This window comes from Cyprinodon tularosa, unplaced genomic scaffold, assembly GCF_016077235.1.
Source record: "Cyprinodon tularosa strain WSP-4 unplaced genomic scaffold, ASM1607723v1 ctg305, whole genome shotgun sequence".
NCBI lineage: Eukaryota > Metazoa > Chordata > Actinopteri > Cyprinodontiformes > Cyprinodontidae > Cyprinodon > Cyprinodon tularosa.
In genome coordinates this window covers 576163-595392 of record NW_024039014.1, presented here as the reverse complement: position 1 = coordinate 595392, position 19230 = coordinate 576163, and the positions used below count along the sequence as shown (strand labels likewise).

General features: G+C 38.0%; 1 protein-coding gene across 3 annotated transcripts in view; it reads left to right on the top strand.

The window, feature by feature from the left end:
* Positions 1 to 17459, top strand: part of robo1 (roundabout, axon guidance receptor, homolog 1 (Drosophila)) — a 169924-nt gene extending 152465 nt beyond the window's left edge. For 2 of the 3 annotated variants that reach the window (XM_038291999.1, XM_038291997.1), the window contains 9 exons: positions 3822 to 4205; positions 4849 to 4962; positions 6096 to 6240; positions 7541 to 7771; positions 8904 to 9403; positions 9490 to 9651; positions 14177 to 14446; positions 14542 to 14735; positions 16236 to 17459. In XM_038291999.1, coding sequence (XP_038147927.1) covers positions 3822 to 4205; positions 4849 to 4962; positions 6096 to 6240; positions 7541 to 7771; positions 8904 to 9403; positions 9490 to 9651; positions 14177 to 14446; positions 14542 to 14735; positions 16236 to 16250 — 2015 coding nt within the window. In that variant the 3' untranslated portion in view covers positions 16251 to 17459. The remainder of the gene's footprint in view (positions 1 to 3821; positions 4206 to 4848; positions 4963 to 6095; positions 6241 to 7540; positions 7772 to 8903; positions 9404 to 9489; positions 9652 to 14176; positions 14447 to 14541; positions 14736 to 16235) is intronic. The other variant, XM_038292000.1, reaches the window with a different exon arrangement.
* Positions 17460 to 19230: the final 1771 nt, after the last annotated feature.

Genomic DNA, 19230 nt, shown 5'->3' with positions numbered 1-19230 from the left:
GAAAGTTATGAAATTATGAAGTGGTTAATATATTATCTGCATTGATTCTCTGCAATAATTCTCTTAATATAATTCCAAATGCTTGGAGATGGAGGCCAAGTAAATTTTGATTTTCTGTTCAGCCTCTCAATAACTTTCTCTGGAATGTAAATACATATAGTTAAATAGTGTTTTCTAATACACCGACTGCTGATGTCTTCAGCAACTATCACTTTCATAGCTAGGAATGAGAAACAGAGAAAATAAGACCTCAGTGCTTGCTAGAAATTACCTGACATATAATGTGAATAAGACCAAGTTACAGTAGAAGCTAAAATCCCATAGAATAAAAGTGGGTGCTATTTTAGTTCATGCTGTACTATTCTTAAAAATAAAAGCTAGGTTTGCTTAGATTACTTCACAGGGCTGACCCACACTATTTCTAGAACGGTCACCTGTAGTTAAAGCAGCCAAGAACTTTCACTTAGATGATAGGGCTTAATGTTAATAGTTTTCTGCCATGACCAACAACCCTGTCAGTGGAAACTTGGACAGCAATAAAATGTTTTATGTTGTAAATTATGCTCTTTGGGGCTACGGTTTTAATAGCAGCACATAACTCCTGTCCAGCTGTTCGACCCAATATACATCCAGCCGCTCAGTAGTTTCCACGTACTTCCACCCTCTCCCAGCGAGGATTAATAATTCATTTTGCAGACTTTATAGTCAAGTTTAGTTTTTCTTTGTGCTAATCACCCTTCTGAGGTTGAACAAAGTGTGCAATGTTTAACAGGGAATAACAGGCAAAAGGAAGCCCTCAGTCGCTCACATGACACGCTGCTATATGACACAAAGGAGCTTGCTAGATGCATGCTTTGTGTGTGTGCCAAAACTAAACTCAGAACATTAAGAGGATCACTGACTAGGTGACAGAGCAAAGCAATCAGAGTTAATGTCTCTTTATCTCAGCCATAGGGGCGCGTTCATACATCAGCCTTTGAAGTGTTGATCTGCTCTATGCAGCTGAAATGTAAGGCGCACGGCACGAGCCGCATGTACCTATGGCAGGCTCTGGTATTTACCGCAAGGCTAGTTCTCAGATCTGCTGGAGGATTTGAATATTTTATGAGCCAGGGAAAATTGGATCTGTCAGTGAAGCTGTGCTTTTACTGCGTGCCTCGTTCCATGTCTTTGATACAGACACGTCTCGCTTTCCCTTTCAATGAGTTAAGATGCTTCAACCGTCAGATGGAAAGAAACTGAGATGACATCCACAATGAGTCATTAGTAAGACTAAGGGGGAAAGGTGCAACACCACAGGTATCACCTATCTAAGTTAATGCTATTTCAGGTACTGGTTTCATTAGGAAAGTCAAAGTCAACTCCTAAAAATATTTTTTTTACTTGGTTTTAAAAGGGTTTAACTTTTCAGTCATTTTAAAGTTTTGTTGCAGTTTGTTCTAGATAATGTGGCATATTGACAAAGGACTTCATTTGCTAACATAAACGTTTTGAAGTCTATCCTCTGGGATTTTATCAATTTAAAGTAAAACCTAAAGCCTAAATATAGATTCATTACAAACAGAATGTATTTAAACAAGTTTCCTATGCTAATTTTACATGTTTTGATTGATATTTGACTTGCAGATTTTAAAAACCAATAATTCAGTTATGTCCAAAAATAAAGAAGAAAAACCAGCAAATAAAAAACAAAAAAAATATTGCCAATACATTTCAGTCAGCTTACTGGAAAGTATCTCGATGTACTGGACGTGATGCATAGTAAAAACTTGTGTAGGGCCCCCAATTGCATGATTTACTACATTAATGTATTGTAGCATTTAGGTGATCAGATAATGGCTTTGCTCAGGTATTACGAGACCTTCAGTTCATCAGCATTGCTGGCAATCTGTCTCTTACCCTCCTCGTCAAATATTCTACAGTTTCACTATGTGGTTTAGGCTTGGCAAGTAGAGCACAATGACTCCATGTTCATTAAACCAGTATTGCTTTAGTGAAAATTAACAAGGTACTTGTATTAGGCTGGACAGGTAACAGTTGTGCAATGAAATTAAATCAGTATTTCCGTAAATCTTGAGTGTAACACGGAACAAGTGTGGCAAGCAGAGGCAGTCCAGGTCATGATCAGAGTCAGAAGAGAGAACCCCACTGAGAGTAGGGTGAGCACAGGAACACAGGACAACAGGTGATGCACTCACACTGATACAGGCTGCAAGACAGTCTGGGGCAACGGGGTGGAGCAGAGCGGAGAGTACTAGCAAACTATGGGATATGTCCTGGATCCGTCCAGGCTTCAAGTGTTGCTCTTGAAGCACTGATTCCTTTAAAGGAAAATTCCGGTTTTTAACACTTTTAGCCCATTTTCTGTAGTGTCCAGGATGAAATCAAATGATCAACACCAAAATTTTGACAATTGGTCCTGTCTCTGCTATTTGGCTCATGCAGAATCCCCCCCTGGCTGCTTCAGAATGGCTTCCATAGTGCATGTCCGATAATGTCCTTAAAACAACCTTAAACGTTCTTTTTTAAAAATATGCTACTCACCGGGTCGTCAGCGCTGTTCAATGACGTTCCAAAAAAAGTTTCGTGAAGAAAAACCTTTCCTGTCTTGTTTTATTTAGCATTTTGTAAATCCCAGAACTATTTTTTCCGATACATCACAACCGCTTATAAACTTCCGCTTCCCGTTCGAATCTGAAGCGTTGCACACTCCAGACCACTAGTTGGCGACGGTATCCTCTACCGTCAAACTCAAAATCCAATATGTCCTCCTCAAGAATCCACCTTTCGTATTCCATTTTCAGAGTTTTTTAAAGTGTTTAACAGAGACGTTAGCACCTCGACGTCGGAGTACACAGAGTGAAGCAGAAACACTTGGGCCTTGCGAAAAGACTACAACTGTGTAAACAGGCCCCATTTCCGTTTCCGGTGGCGGAGGGATATTGACTATTCCAACAGAACTCAATGGGATTTACAAAATGCTAAATAAAACACTACAGGAACGTTTTTTCTTTACGAAACTTTTTTTGGAACGTCATTGAACAGCGCTGACGACCCGGTGAGTAGCATATTTTAAAAAAAGAACGTTTAAGGTTGTTTTAAGGACATTATCGGACATGCTCTATGGAAGCCATTCTGAAGCAGCCAGGGGGGGATTCTGCATGAGCCAAATAGCAGAGACAGGACCAATTGTCAAAATTTTGGTGTCGATCATTCGATTTCATCCTGGACACTACAGAAAATGGGCTAAAAGTGTTAAAAACCGGAATTTTCCTTTAACTTCCTTTAGCTTCACAAAATTAAAGTTGGTTGTGGACCCCTTCCATTCATTTAACTTTCTATTTACATGCTTGGATATGTGTGGACACTCAACATTGAACAGTCAGGTTGTTCAATAGTCACAATTTTTTTGCATATCCTCCTTATGAAGGGTATTGATGATTGTGTGCTGGAAAACTAAGTCAGATGACCTACCTTTGGTTGTAAAATTGAGCAATTTAGTTTAAGAAGCATAATATTTGTTAAAACATAAAAATGGTCCTCAAAATAAATCAGTGTTTTGATGAGTATCTAGATTATTGAGAATCACCTATGAAATGTATAAATCTTTGACAGACAAAGCTAAGGTTTCAAACGGAATAAGGTAGGGTGGACAGTGGTGTTAAAAGGTTAAACATGTGTATGTGTTGTGCTTAAGCACAAGTCTTTCAACTCTTTAGTAGATCAGAGTGTATGAAATCTTTACTAGGATGGCTTACAGGTGCTAAGCTGATCAGCTGTATGGAAAGGATTGACTTAAATACCCTCCTCATGTTCTCCAGCCGACTGTATCGCCAATTATAACAGCCAGATGGATAACAAGCAGACCAACCTCATGGTGCCAGAGTCGGGAGTCTATGGAGATGTAGACCTGTCTAACAAGATCAATGAAATGAAGACCTTCAACAGCCCAAACCTAAAGGACGGGCGCTTTGTCGGTCCAGGGGGGCAGCCGACACCTTACGCCACCACACAGCTCATCCAGTCCGCCATCATGGGCAACAACATAAACTCAGACAGAGGGACCGGAGGGAGTGGAGGCGGACTTGGAAGTGGAGGGGAATTAAATGAGAAGCACTGCTGGAAACCTCCCTCAGTCCAACAGAAACAGGAAATGGGCTCCCAGCTTCAGTACAACATCTTGGAGCAAAACAAACTGAATAAGGGTGAGTGTGCGGAATATCCAGCAGCTATGGCTGCAGAAGTCATCTCCGAGCCATGATCCTCCTCCGCTTGACTTTCCCTGCTGTTCTTTCCACCTCTGGCTGTTTCAGCCTCACTTTGTATGACTGTAGCACAGATCCATGCTTATTCATCCTTTGACTTTCTTTGAGTCCCTTTCAGTGAACACAGGCACCATTACTCTTTCCTTCTGCTTTTCTCTTCGCCATTCATGTACTGCTCCATCATCCTTTTTGCCTGTGTTTGCATCTAAATCAGGGCTAAGCCAGCACTCCAGTTATTGTTTGATGTCTAGGATTTTGTATTGCAATTAGGGCAGCTGTTCAGGGTTCATCACCTTTTCTTAAAGAAAAACAGAAGATAAATCAATCATCTTTAAATTAAACTATAATCAAATTATTATTATTCACTAATGGAGTGATATGTATTGATGTATATGTTGTATGTGTTGACATCTATACCTGGGAACAATCACTTGCATCTCTCTTGTTATGTGTACTGTAACTCATTATTTCATTAAGTGTCTAGTGTTTATTTCAAAGTAGTTAATAAGACAAACATGACTTTTTTCTCAAGTCTGAACCTAACTCTGGACAAACTACAAACTGCATTCTCCTTCTCAAACAGACCGATACAGAGGAGGCGACAGCCCATTGCCTGCTACCATCCCCTACAACCAGACTCATGACACTCACACCGGGGGCTCCTATAGCTCTGACCGAGGCAGCAGTAGCACCTCTGGTAAGATGCTTGGTGTTTTTTAGAATAAATTTGCCTCAGGATAAGTTTCTAGATATCAAACATTATTATATATACAACCTTGTTTTAGGGTCGGTGTTGGCCACACTTTCTCTATTTTAATACCACAGCAAAGTTAATCAGATCAGTGTTTAAAAACCCAGTAGCTGTAACAGATGCTAGATGTATTAACGGTAATTCTGTGCTTCCATCGATCCACTAACCTATCCCCTAAATATGTTACATTTACAGTTATCACTAGTGTTTTTGTTTTTTTCTCCACACCAACAGCCACCTGGGCCCATTATCCAGAACCGGTCACATGACGCAGACCGACTGTGCTCCAGGCTACATTCTCTAGTCTTTGTAAATGAGTTTGCAAAGAAAAAATATAAAAAGTTATTTATTTGATTAATTAAATAATCAACACATCTTGTAATACAGCTAAGCTTTTTTTTTTTATTATGTTAAATGTGTTTGTTTTTTTTTCACTTTCTTTTGGCGTACCGTGCCCAAGGATATTTAAAGGACGGTAGATAAAGGGACATTTTTATGTAGGATTTCTGAATCCTGTTTTGTAATCATCTTTAGCATTTGTTTATTTGCCCTTGGTTATTTTGCACTAATTCTGTTAAATGGCTTTATTTTTCATTTTGGGGCAGCCTAATTGCATTAAGTTTTCAATGTCTGTCTGTGGACAAGGACAAATGATTACACAGTGTAGACGGCATGCTACACTGCCACCTTAATGCTATGTATCCATTCTGATATTACATTTGAAGTTCAAACCATTAGGAAGAGGCCCTTACTGCTCCTTGCACATCACAGCTCATTGGTTCACTATTTTAATAGCTTGCCTTTAATTGGACCCGTTTTGTACAGTTTTCTTGATACCTTTTCTCCTAGTATCGACTTAAACGTCTTTAAGGGAAACAGACTGGTCTCACTGCTTTCTTTCCAAAGCAATACGATTTCAATAACTATATTTTTCTGTGAGCCATTAAAATGTTCCTTTTATCTGTCATCAATTTTCCTTTAGTTTCCATTCCTGATTAAATGTTCTTCCTTTGAATTTGCAGATGTGCATCTGAAGGCTTGTTTTTACTGACTGGGTGTCCTTTTTATTTTTTTAACAGGGAGTCAGGGTCATAAGAAGGGGATGCGCACCCCCAGACTAGCCAAACAAAGCCCAATGAATTGGGCTGACCTTCTCCCCCCTCCTCCTGCAAACCCAGCCCCAGTGCGGAGCACTGAGGAGTATTCCCTCTCTATGGAGGAAAGGTAAAAACACAGTCAGATCAATGTGGGTTCATTTATTCATCTTTTTTCTTCTTTTCATTTTTTTTTTTACAAAGGTTTCATTTGGAGCATTGTGGTTAGCAATCTCATCCTGCTTTTCCTTGTAAACCTTTTTCTGATGTTCTATAACAGTCAAATTTATACCATCTCAAAGCTCTGGGTTAATTTCCTCATTTGCCAATAAAACAAAATAAAATCCCAAAGGCAGGTACAAATAGATCTCCTGTGTCAAATGTACTTTATAATAGGTCATCTACAAAACAGCCAGAACTTTGAAGGTATAAAATGCCAGAGGAGTAAAATGTGCATTACACAAAGAAAGCTGAGTGTGGTATCTGCTTCTTAAAGGAGCAGTAACCCCCCCCTCCTTGGTTTCCTTTTCCATAAGTCTTATATGTAATCATTTAAATTTGAGGCCTTAAATATCCTAAATATGTAAAGATTTGCTATACTCGTCTCTGAGGGCAATTTATTATGTCTATATGCAACTTAGCTTCTTTTGAGAAATAAATATGGTATTCATTCATTTTGTGTTTTTGTTGAAAATCTGTAGGTTTTGACAGTGTGACAAAATAACAAAGCTTTCATTGAAGGAAAGTTACATGTACAGTAAAAGCAGTATTTTTTGGACTGGATAATTGCAGAAATAAAATCTCTTTATTATTCGCAGAAACATTTTGCTTTTCCATTGCTTAGCTAGTTCCGTAAGGAAGGGCATTACAAATATCCTCATTCATTGATCTCGACCCAGGACTTGAATTTTATTTATATTTAACTAAGTGAAAATTGAGTATTAGCAGTGAACCAAAGGTTTCTTTTTCATATATGCTAGGTTTTTCAGACTTAATCTTATAGGTTCCAAAAGTCTACAGATTTTACTGAAGCCTGCAGCATTGATTCTTACTTTCCTTTAAATCTTATATCTGATTCAGAAATTAGCTAAATTCTAGTCTTGTCCCCCTAACAATTTCTACCTCAACTATCATTTTGTCACCATTTTTCGGGTTTCAGACCAGTTGTGCACTGATGATATCAACTGGAATATGAAATTGATAGACATTTTACTGTGCATTTCTATTTTATTTCTTTCTCATGTTTTTTGCGTTAATTCAGATTATTTTGTCCTTTCAGTTTTCATCTTTCGGAGCTAGGTTTATGCGAAGTTATGAAAAGGACAACATAAATATATATTGTTGAATATTTTGTGAATTTTTATCAGCTGCTGCATTAACTGTCATTAACTGATATGTAGCTAACAAGCCCTGTTTACGTCTTCTGACAGCTATGATCATGACATGCAGTGCCCCATGCCCCCCTCTCACATGTACCTGCAACCAGATGAGCTGGAGGAGGAGGAGGAGATGGAGAGGGGTCCCACTCCTCCCGTACGCGGGGCAGCCTCTTCCCCTGCTGCTGTGTCCTACAGCCATCAGTCCACAGCCACTCTCACCCCCTCTCCCCAGGAGGAGATGCAACCCATGCTTCAGGATGCATCAGACAGTCATGAACGCAGGTATGCCTGCATGAGAGCAGACACTGTATGCCATAATGCTATTCTAAAGAGGAACAGTCAGAGTGGTGTTCCACAAACATTATTTTAAAGATCCATCCAGTATATTTAAAATTCATAGCTGTTTGTCATGATTTAGTCCATTAACTCTAGGTTTTATATATCACGTTGCGCTGTCAGCCATTTTTCAAAAGCACATTTTGGCCTTTTGGATGATTTCTTACCTTCCAGGGAGTCATTTGTTACATTTCATTTTTTAAACTAAAAGGAAAGTGTTTATAATAAGCCAGAAGGACATCTAAGATATATCCTGTTTATTAAATGTCATATATATAATATTGATGACCTGCAGTGTAGTTGTAAAGCGGCCACATCCTTTACTCTTATTTAAAAGAAACATCAATAATGTGAAGCCTTTATAAGATATTCTTACAAATTATTCAATAATTGCTGCTTTTTATGCAGTTAAACTCCGCCAAGCTGATTTCGGTTGACTAGGTTTTGTTCTGTTACAATAATTACCAGCATTATAATCAGGAACAGAGGTAGTAGCACACTGTATGAATCAGGGTTTTTTCTATAGATTAGAACAAATAACTTAATGAATTGGCACAATTTGTGTATGAATAAAAATAATTACATCTAAATTTATTGTAACCTGTTATATGTTAACAGAAACTTTGATCAGCCTTAGTAACCACAATAAAACAAAGTCAAAGGGCTTATATTTTACAATTTGCATGGCAATTAACATAGTTTACAATAACTGTAAAAGTCAGAATCTGATTGCTTACATTCTGATTTCCAGCAATTCCCAAAAGGCTGCCACTACTCCATACTACACATAGCCACATTTTTTATCAGCTTTTCACAGATCAGGGCCAAATATCTGTTGATTTCTCTCAGCAACTGAATTTTGAATGCTTCTCTATTTGAGTGTTCTTAACTCAGCATATATCATATTTCTAATATAATATTGTTCGAAATGAAGCATGCCTGGTTTCACTTAGAACATAATGAAAATTACTCCATATAATAAATATAATTCAATAATATAATATAAATAATCTAATCCAAAATGTTAAGTATATTATGAAAAGCTAAATAGTTTCTTTTTTTTTTTTTTTTTTTTAAGACGCCATGGTGTGAGCCCTCCACCTCCTCCAAGGCCCCTCTCCCCTTCACACACATATGGGTATATCAGCAGCCCTCTGGCTTTGGACACTGACGGTCTGGAGGAGGAGGAGGATATACTGGAGGAAGAGGAGGAGGAGGATGGTGAAACGGACGCAGAAGTGGCCAAAATGCACTACCACCATACCCACCCCCACACACACCCTCACCAACCCCAGATGCAAGCAAGGAGGTTGCTAATAAGAGGACTTGAGCAGACGCCTGCGTCCAGCATGGGTGACCTGGAGAGCTCGGTGACGGGCTCCATGATAAACGGATGGGGGTCTGCCTCTGAGGAGGATAATGTCTCCTCGGGGAGATCAAGTGCAATCAGCTCATCAGATGGCTCCTTCTTCACAGACGCGGACTTTGCTCAAGCAGTTGCTGCAGCCGCAGAGTATTCAGGGCTGAGGGTGGCAAAGTACCCTAGTCCACAAGGCCAGGAAGTAGGAGGAGCTTCAGGTAAGCTCAGCTGCTTTGACAGGGGCCATTGGTTTAAGAAATTTGATGTAAGTCTGAAATTCAATGCAATCTTTATTTTTTTACAGTGCGAAAATACCAAATAAACCAGTCAGGCCATCGTCCTGGCAGCCCAGTGTCTACAGATAGTAATATGAGTATGGCAGCTATTCACAGGAGGCCTCCAAAGAGGCAAAAACAGCACCCTGCAGGACATCCAGGCAGCCAGCGACGTGAGGTCTTTAATGAAGGTAAAAAAAAACAACTATTTATTTGATAAGATAAGAACACAGAACTGGTTTATTATTTGTTATTTGCGTTTAATCTTCTCCTACACCAAAGGTTCCCATTTTTCTTTCTTGCTGGCCCCCCTTTGATTAGCAATATTTTTTTTTGCCCCCCAGTCAGAAAGAACTTTATGACTTTATGACCATTTGTTGTTTAATTTGGTATAATATTTTGGATTGTGAACATGCTAAGATACCTAATAACAAACCATCAACCTTATTTTTTTTGTTATTTTTAAATCCATGCATTCTTGCAAGGTTCCCAGGGTTCACAGTTTTGCACACCCCACGCCATGCTTGAGAGTCGCTGTAAGGTGCTCAGCGCATATCACATATTTATTTTAAGCCAAAATCAGAAGCACTTGAAGGCAAAAAAGCTCACTTTGTGACCAACGCACACAGTTCCAGGAAGATGTCAGGAAAACATTTATGTCTCTGATGAAATCCCTCCAAAATAAATGTTTGTTAACTAGATGTAGACTTATAGCGTTCATGAAGACTTTGTGACCCTATAATGCCACTCTTTGCTATTTTTTTGCACTCTTATCCATCCTGCTCATTCCATACAGCCTATTGCCATAGAAATGTGTGCCTCAGTTTCTTGTCATATCTCAGATAAAATAAAAGTCACGCAAAGCCAAATTAAAGTTAAGAGTAATAATGTACTGAAACAAAGTCAATAATGACAAAACCATTCAGCTACCTTTATTTTGCACACAGCCTTTAGTTTACCTCTAATTGCACTACTGCCATTATAAATAACCATTTAAGAATTATTTTTCCAATTCTTGCAAAGAGATGAGTTTATGGAAGCACATATCTTGGGAGAAACACATTTTTATTTATGCTGTCTTTATTCCGCTTATCAAAAAAGTAAATCATGGATTTACTGCAGTAAACATGAGTATCATTTCTGATTTTGTAGCATTTAACTTTTATTAAAGTCATGTTTAGAAATTGGGGGCCATTCTCTGAACTGAAATGTTGTTGTTTTTTTTTTGAGTGGAAACTACATTTAGTTAAGAATTTCTTTTTGTTTTATATTTTTAGTCAAATTCACCAGTACAATAGTAACTCTTTCTTTTAGTTGACAAAAGCAGCAGCTATGCTCTAATCCTCAAGAACACAGATCAGCATTTTGTGTCTGTGTGCCTCTTGATTCCCCTAAAACAGGAAAAAAAAAAACAGTGTTAACTGTGACTTGTTGTGTGCAAATGATGGAGTATAGGCATGCTGAGAGCCAGAGTGGTAATCATCTTCTTGTGTGTGTTTATGCACATGCTTGATTGGCATTCCTCTTAATCTTTGGCACTGCTTTAGAAGAGCAGGCAAGTGTTGGGCTGCAGCACAGGGCCGTGATGGGAAGGCAGATCTGTCCTGTGGGAGTTCTGCCCAGTTTGGCAATGTTAACAGTGGGGCAGATCTCCACTCTGGCCTCTGAGGAAATGGATCTGGGTAATATGAATGGCCACCTTAACTTTAATAGGCTAAATAATAGAAGAGCTTTACATGGAAGGAATAGCTTTAACCTTGTTAACTGAAAGAACGACTGACTTTTTATGGTGTCATTTTTAAACACTCAGACCTTCCGATGGAAGAGTACTCTTATATTATAACTTCCTGCTTTGATCATGTGGAAGGGTCATTTTTTTAAGATGAATCTGTATGCTGGTGTTCACACACATTTCCTCTGGTGTGCACAGTGTGTGTAGTCCCAGAGCTGGCTCCCCCGTTTAGTGTCAGGTGTCCTTGAGTGTTGGAAGCACTTGACAGGGAGATTTAATATCCAACTCACTGGGAGCCAGACCAGCTATATCACTGCAGAATATCCACCACCCCACCAAACCCCCACCTCCCACCATCATCCGTATATCCCTACATGTCCTCTGCCCCTCCCTTTATAGTGATCTCTCCATCCCGCCCTCCTCTCCTCATGCTCTCTTCTGTCTTTGTTTGAGCAGGGAGGGGTGTGGACTGACAGCTCTGCAGTTCTGTGTATCAGTCCTTTTGCTGATTGCATTTGATCTAAATGGATTGTTTTTCATTTGGAGGTTATTGCCTCCCCCATCCCCCAGCCCCAAACCACTCAGCCACCCCACATAACCTGTCTGTGGTCTAGAATACTGCTGCTGAGGTGATAGGTGAGGGAAATGTGCTTATTGGCATTTAGAACAAAAGAGACATATAGTCATCTTCGATGTGAAATATATTTTCATGTGGAAAGGTACATCTCAATACGGAGGAATCTCGTGAAAAACTGAAAGTCATTACTCATTGAACATGCAGTGATATTTTATAAGCATGTGTCTGTACATTTTTGATTCAAGTTCATAGCTAGTGAAGACTTAAAATTCCATTATTTAGAAAACTTTTACATTGTGCAAGACTATAGAAAACTGAGTTTTTAACATAAATGTTATATTATGGTCCTGCAAACATGATGATTCTAGACATGTAAGTTGTCCAACATGGCGAAATATACTAAGCATCATTGCTAAGACAGTGTTTAGAGTTCTGCATCTACATGATAGCTAGAATATAGTGAGGTTAAATTAATTGGACATCCTTAATATCTCAAATTTGGCACAGGCTGTTTGTCTTTGCTACACCACATAGTTGCAAGTTCAAAGTCTTCCTCATAATTGCTTAAGTCATCACATTTTGGTAAAAGGAATCTGTGAGTAAGTGTTGCTTTTTACTGCAATTAAATAATTCTTATTTCAGTTTTTGGAAGTACCTTTTTAATTTTTTTTTCTGTAATGCAGCTGTTCCTTCACTATGACTTTACAAAAAATTATCTTAGTTTACCTGCTGGATGAATTAGGTTAGAGAAGCTATGAAAAAAATAAACTCATTAAGTCAAGCATCCTGTTAATCCCTTTCGACCAAAGGGGCTCCCTGTCTTTGACCTGGTCACTTTACTGATCTTTGCACACTTGATAAAGAATACTCAAGTTCTTCTCCCCCATGATTCATATTGTGTTTGACTCTAATGCATTTCTCTGCCCACTCCCTGAAGAAAACCATTCCTCTCTCTTCTGATTTGTCTCAGTCTTGCCTGCTTAATTAACCACCAGTCTCGTGGATTCATCCTCCTTGGCGTGCTCAAACAGACACTTTTTCCAGACCTGAACACTGTCCTCCCTGATATTCCCTCATAAATCTAACAGACACAGCACTTCACCATTGTAGTGAGCTATAGCTCACAGACATTGACATTGATCGGACTCTGACTGAAGCAGAACCCTGGAGAGATGGCAAATGGCAAATATTTAAAAAAAAATGCTGCCAGTACTTCTGGGCTGTATGATATTCACCCCTAACCGCACCCCCCACCCCACCTAACCCATCATCCCCCCGAACACACACCCAGGCATGGTGTTGCTATATCTAGTAAGGACCATGTATTGACTCCAATTGAATTCCATTGATTTCCAGTCATTTTTAACTCTTTCTATGTCATAACCCCAAAAAATAACCCTAAACCCATCCATGACCACTGACACCAAATTGGAGGACCTTCAAATTGTCTTATTTTAAAATAAATAAAGATATAAGTATATAACTAATTTGTGAGAACATTCATAAAAGTCATTGATAACACACCGTTATAAACCAGTCATAACAGAAGCAAGACCTTGCCAAGGGTTCCTAGTTCCACACTGAATATGTTATAACTTGCACTACTATAGTGGAATGTTAATGTTTTCTTGGCTTTATATGTAAAACAAAGGGTTTGTTGCATATTAGCAACAATAGGCATCAACATGTCTGATGTTACCTTTAGTACCAATGAGCATATCCTCGTTTAGTGTATTAGTATGGAAACTATGCTAATGAGAAGCTATAAATGCCCATTTCTATTACAACTATCTATTGTAAAAAAGATCATACCTTTTTCTTAAGACTTAAACACAATCTGTGATTGGCCAGCAGGACAAACATCCTTATTTATTAATTTTAGTTCTTGTGTGGATTAAAAATCTTGTCGCTGACAAAACCCTCCCTGATGGTGATCCAAAGATCAAAGGCTATCGATTGTAGATAGGTGAGGCTTTGTGCTCGTGTTTTGCTTAGATGGCTGTGTGATGTGCGATAGGCCAGGCTTGAAGGCTTGGCAGCTTTTGTATGAATAATGGCTCAAGGACAGGTAGCACTGATTCATCGACGCGGGAAGTTGAGCAAGCTGCTGACCATCAGACACTCCCTTCTTTTTTCCCCTTTCCTGCCTCCTGCTCAAATCTCATAACTCTGCCTTGATATGGCTTCACTGTCATCCGTTCTGTTTATTGTCTGCTCTAAAGTCTTTCTGGTCAACATTTGTACACACACTACTGCCGTTTTTGTGCATCACCTTGTAGTTGCGATACAACTGGGTGACTGATAATACACAATGACTTTCAAGGGTGCATAGCCTTGTTCATTTCTTTTAAAAAACACTTTTTATCATTTGGTTGATATGCTGTCACTTTCTATGTTTATCTACCAGATCTCCCTCCTCCACCCATTCCTCCTCCAGCAGTGCTCAAGTCTCCCACACATCCCTCCAAGACAGCACTGGAGGGTCGGGGAGTAATTTCCCCCAAAGCGGGGGAAGGTCCAGACAAGCGGGGAGGTGGCTATCGGCCACAGGAAGGCTCAGACCCCAGAACCAGCTCATCTGAACGTAAAGACGCTCAGGATAGACAAAAGACTGCTCCTGGAGGGAAAGGGAATAAACCTGAGAGCAGCACTGCCAACAAACCACGGCAGAACATAGGTGCTAACATAACGCTGTCTGTGGCCAGTTGTCTTATTTAGTAGCTCATCTCTGTTTCTTAAATATAAAGTCCTCCAATTCTGTTGTTCCAAAAGGTCCAGAGGACATTCTGCCATATAGCCGACCACAGTTCCCAACAGTCAACAGCCCCAGAGATCCAAGCTCCTCGAGCTCTATGTCCTCTAGGGGCTCGGGGGGGCGGCGAAGAGGGGAAGGGACACGCAGGAACCCTGGAGACATGACTGTCAACAACTCTGTAGCTTTCCACCAAGGAGAGGAAGAACTGGAGGTACGAAATGATGTCAAACATTTTTCATCAAATCTAACGGGAGAAAAAACAGCTCAGATTCCGACTCCATTCCATTTGTATATAGATTATTTTATTAGTTTAGGGTTGACAGATTGAAAATGAAATACAGAGGAGATATAAAGTCATAGGAAAAACTATTAGACTACTCCTCTTTTATTTAATTTCTTGTCCTATATATATGTACAGTTGTGCTTGAAAGTTTACATACATTTCAGTTAAAGACAGAAAACAATCAGCAGCCAGTTAAATAAGCTAAAATTGACAAAGCAAAAATAACAAAATATTATAAAAATGGAAATCATACAAAACAGTAATAATAAATAAAAATTATGAAAAATTAAAAAAATTACATTGATTTTGAATAAATCAATGTTATTTTTATTTTATTTATTATTACTTTTGTCAGTTTTAATTAATTTTACTGGCTGCTGATTTATTTCTGATTTTAATGCAAGGGTATGTAAGCTTTTAAGCACAACTGTATGAATATATTTATTTATAAACTTCTTAAATTGTAAAAATCTGAAGTAAAGAGGTGGGTTCTTTTTGCCTTAACTGATAGTACAATTACATCCTGCTAAAACCTGCAGATTTGGCAGTTTCTACCAGCGTGTTGGAGATACAGTATCTCTCTGTTTCTCTCTTATATCACAAGGCCAGAAATAAAAGCGTATTTACTTGCCGATCCAAATGCTGCAAACATTGGAGTTACAGCGTTAACCGAAATACTGGGTTGATATCCAAGCGCACAAAAATCTCACTTACTTAAGGGTAACTTTGTTTTTCACCGTCCCTCTTGGTTGCATAAATATACCATGTTCACACTGCACAGAAAGTCTGTATAGATTTTTTTTTCTTTCTTTCTCTGACAAATTAAGGATTTCCTTTCCCATGATTTTATGTAAATTGAACCCAGGCCACTGGTTCCAATTCTTTCAGAGTAGCTTAACCTAGAAAGGCTTGTTTTATTTTAACTAATATTTACTTCATTGTATATGAAAGACACTTTTGCGCCACTGGAAGCATGAAACATTAAATTTTCATTTAGTTAGTGTGAGACGAAGCAAGCAGATCTGTTGTTTCTGTGGTTAAATGTACATGCTTGCTCACCCTGCTTTTCGGAGTTCTATTTGTTTCCTGAGGATAAAGAGTTAAATACACAAAGCAAGTTTTGTTGGAATGTACAATTAGAATAACAACTATGAAAATACATCATCCATCACAAATATTTCTGCAGATAATAGCTGTATTTTTGTTGGGTCTGAAGGAATAAGTAAAGAGTTAGTGCCATAATGACAAACAAGCACTGATTACTTCATGATGCACTTTAAGGTCAAAGGCCACTTATAATAGCGTGTGATGGTTGAATATAAATTAATATGACTATAGTTATTAAATATGTATAGATGCTAAACTAATTAACTTTAACATGCTGATATTGTCTTTGAAAATAAACAGTATCCTTTCTTTCTCCTCTAGATGCTAGAAAGCTGAAGAAGACAGAATGAAAAGGAGGAACTGTTTAGATTTTCCTAGCAGTGGAGCACCATTTTTTCTCTTACAATTTTAAATATCTCAGTATTTCACCATCATGTTGGCTGCCATTATACTGTATACATCATATGTGTTTCTTTACATCTGAAAAAAAAAAAACAGACCAATGTTATCCGCCTCCTAACTTATCATTTCTTTGCCCATTCTTCTCTTGTTTTTTGTTATACGGAAGTGTGATGTTTTACGAATGATGCATTAAAAATAAGAATACACAGTGGTATATTTATGTTGGATTCCAATGCAATATGCAGTGAAAGTCTGCTCCAGATGTTGACATAACTCAGCTTGCCTGACAAGAACTTCAGAGAGCCCGTACAGTGAGATGTTACTGTAAACAGCTGCATACAGGAAGGGGTAAACTGTCTGTAAATATATGTGTCTATGTAATGTTTTCTGTTTTGCCCAATGTGGTACCTCAAATGGTCTTCCTTGTTTTGTTTTGAAGATCTAATTTTATTATGCCAGTAAATAAAATTTTATAATTTCCATCCATGTTGTAAAATGCTATATTATTTAGCTGCCCCCAACAAAAAAAGTGCCACTTTGGGATTGTTTTGTTTGTTCATTTTTTGTAATGCACTGTTATGTCCTGTGTTGTTATCAATGTTTATTTGTTTTACTTTGGTTTTAAAAGCACAATCACTAAACTTTATTTTAAACCATTTTATCTATTAACCTTTTCGTCTTACTTGGAGGCTAAAAAGTAAGACAGAAAGAGTAGTTAATCCTGATGATGTTGGTAAAGTTTGTTGTTTACGAAGGCTGTGCTTGAAACAAGACTCCCCACATTAGGATTGTCGCCATCTCCAGCTCTGATGATGCTCAAGTGATAAAAGACAGTTAATGTGAGTCATGGCTGCAATGTAAATACCGTTTTCACAATGACCATAAGATCAGTTATTGCACATTAATCAGAATGGTTCTTTTGCCTACGAATGCACTTAAATGAATGTCAAATACAGGAAACATGTCACTTTGGGAATCTGGAGAGGCATTAATTGGGCAAGAGGATTCGCTTTTCTTCACACAAAGGGGCTGATTAAACCCTGTCTCGAGAAGAAAGGGTGCTGTTGTTTATTCATAGGACATCTGCAATCATTTGTTTCGTAAAGTAAAAAAAAAAAAGTGAATAAAAACTTCAAACTAAAACCTTTCTTTTTGTCATTTGTCAAATGTTTCCATTTATCTTAAGTAGAAAAATAGACCCTGTTTTCCATTTAGAAAATCTAAGCCCTGATCTAAATCCAAGAAATTAAGACAAAGAATCTGAGGTTCTGGGGTGCTCCTTTTTTGTCAGTTAGACATGATATTTATATGTATATATATCCATCCATCCATTTTCAATCACGCTTATCCCAAGTGGGGTTGCAAGGGGTGCTGGTGCCTATCTCCAACTGTCAACGAGCGAAAGAACCCACGCATGCTCAGGGAGAACATGCAAACTCCATGCAGAAAGACCCCAAGGAATCAAACCCAGAACCTTATTGCTGCAAGGTAGCAAGTGCTACCCACTGTTCCACTGAGCAGCACATGTATATATCTATTAGTTTTTTTTTTTAACTTAGTTTTCATCATGTTATTTTTAGCATTTGTTCATAGCACTTTCAAATAGGCTACCTATGTAAAGTCACTGTAATATAATTTAATGTTTGTTAATATTGTAAATATTAGACAATAAAAGTCTGACATGTTTTTACACAAACATTTTGAAAAACCTTTAACTAAATATTCTGAGTTCTGATGAACCCACAAAGAAATTAAGAACATTATTTTTAAAGCATTTTCAATAATATGTACTGACAACTAAAAAATTGAACACAAGGTACTTCAGAAACATTGTCGAGGTAACAACTATTGGGATACCTGGAAGAACTACTAAACAGTTAGTTAACAGTAATGTTAGTTAGAGAGTGCTCCTCATTACTCAGTACATTACCATGTCTTGTGACTTTATAAAGGCATTTGGAGAAATAGAGGCCGAAAAACCAACAGTAAAAAGATTCCATGTTTATTTCAGCAGGTCTACATCGCTGCCAAGTCTAAAGAGGCTTCAATGAGGTTACATAAGAGCCAATGCCGACCTTCGTCTGTTCAAGAAAAGCTGCTAATTGGACAAAACAAAATACCTGTTAAATCAGGCGATGACACTGTCATCAAAGATAGACTTCAAAGGGCTTTATTCTAATTGGTCCCTGAAATCCATTTGTTCCAGTTTATTACATCTAACCTGCCCACTGCCTTTTCTCTCAGAGGCAATGAACTGGCCTTTGGGAGTCTTTAACGTCGACACTGTCTGTCAAGGCTCATTCAAACATCGGTGAAGAAGAAAAAACAGATACCTTCTCTCGCTCAAGCCTGAGTCACAAAGGACTGGAGTGGAAGTCCTGTTTTGAGAAGCTAATGAATATTGCTAACCTCCTAAATGATCTATAGATGTGTTAAAACCTTTGGGATTTATTATCCACCTACTGCAGGACTAGCTTATTTTTATATTACAAAAAACATATTTTTTTATCTTTTTTTTCTGACAAAATGGAATGCATTGGAAAGCTATTACAATTTTTTTTACATTTATATCACAAACCTGTGTACTTTTTAATGGTTTTAAGTGGTTATCAAACAAATTAGAGCATTAGTTTTTACTAATCAAAAATCTATAATGTGCCTTTTGTAGTTTACTCCTATAATCTGTTACCCTTGAGTTTATACATGTGCAACCAGTGTATTTCAAAGATGACTAATTGGTAAAAACTCTAAAGTGACATAGAAGAGATGCAGGTCTTATCACATATCAAGTAACATTTATGGATTTTATAAAACCAGAAAATACATTTTTTTTTTCTATTTGATCACTGCTGCACTTTAAGAAATGGCCATGAAAGCTGTACAAAAAGAAATTTCGTTTTGTATACACTCTTTT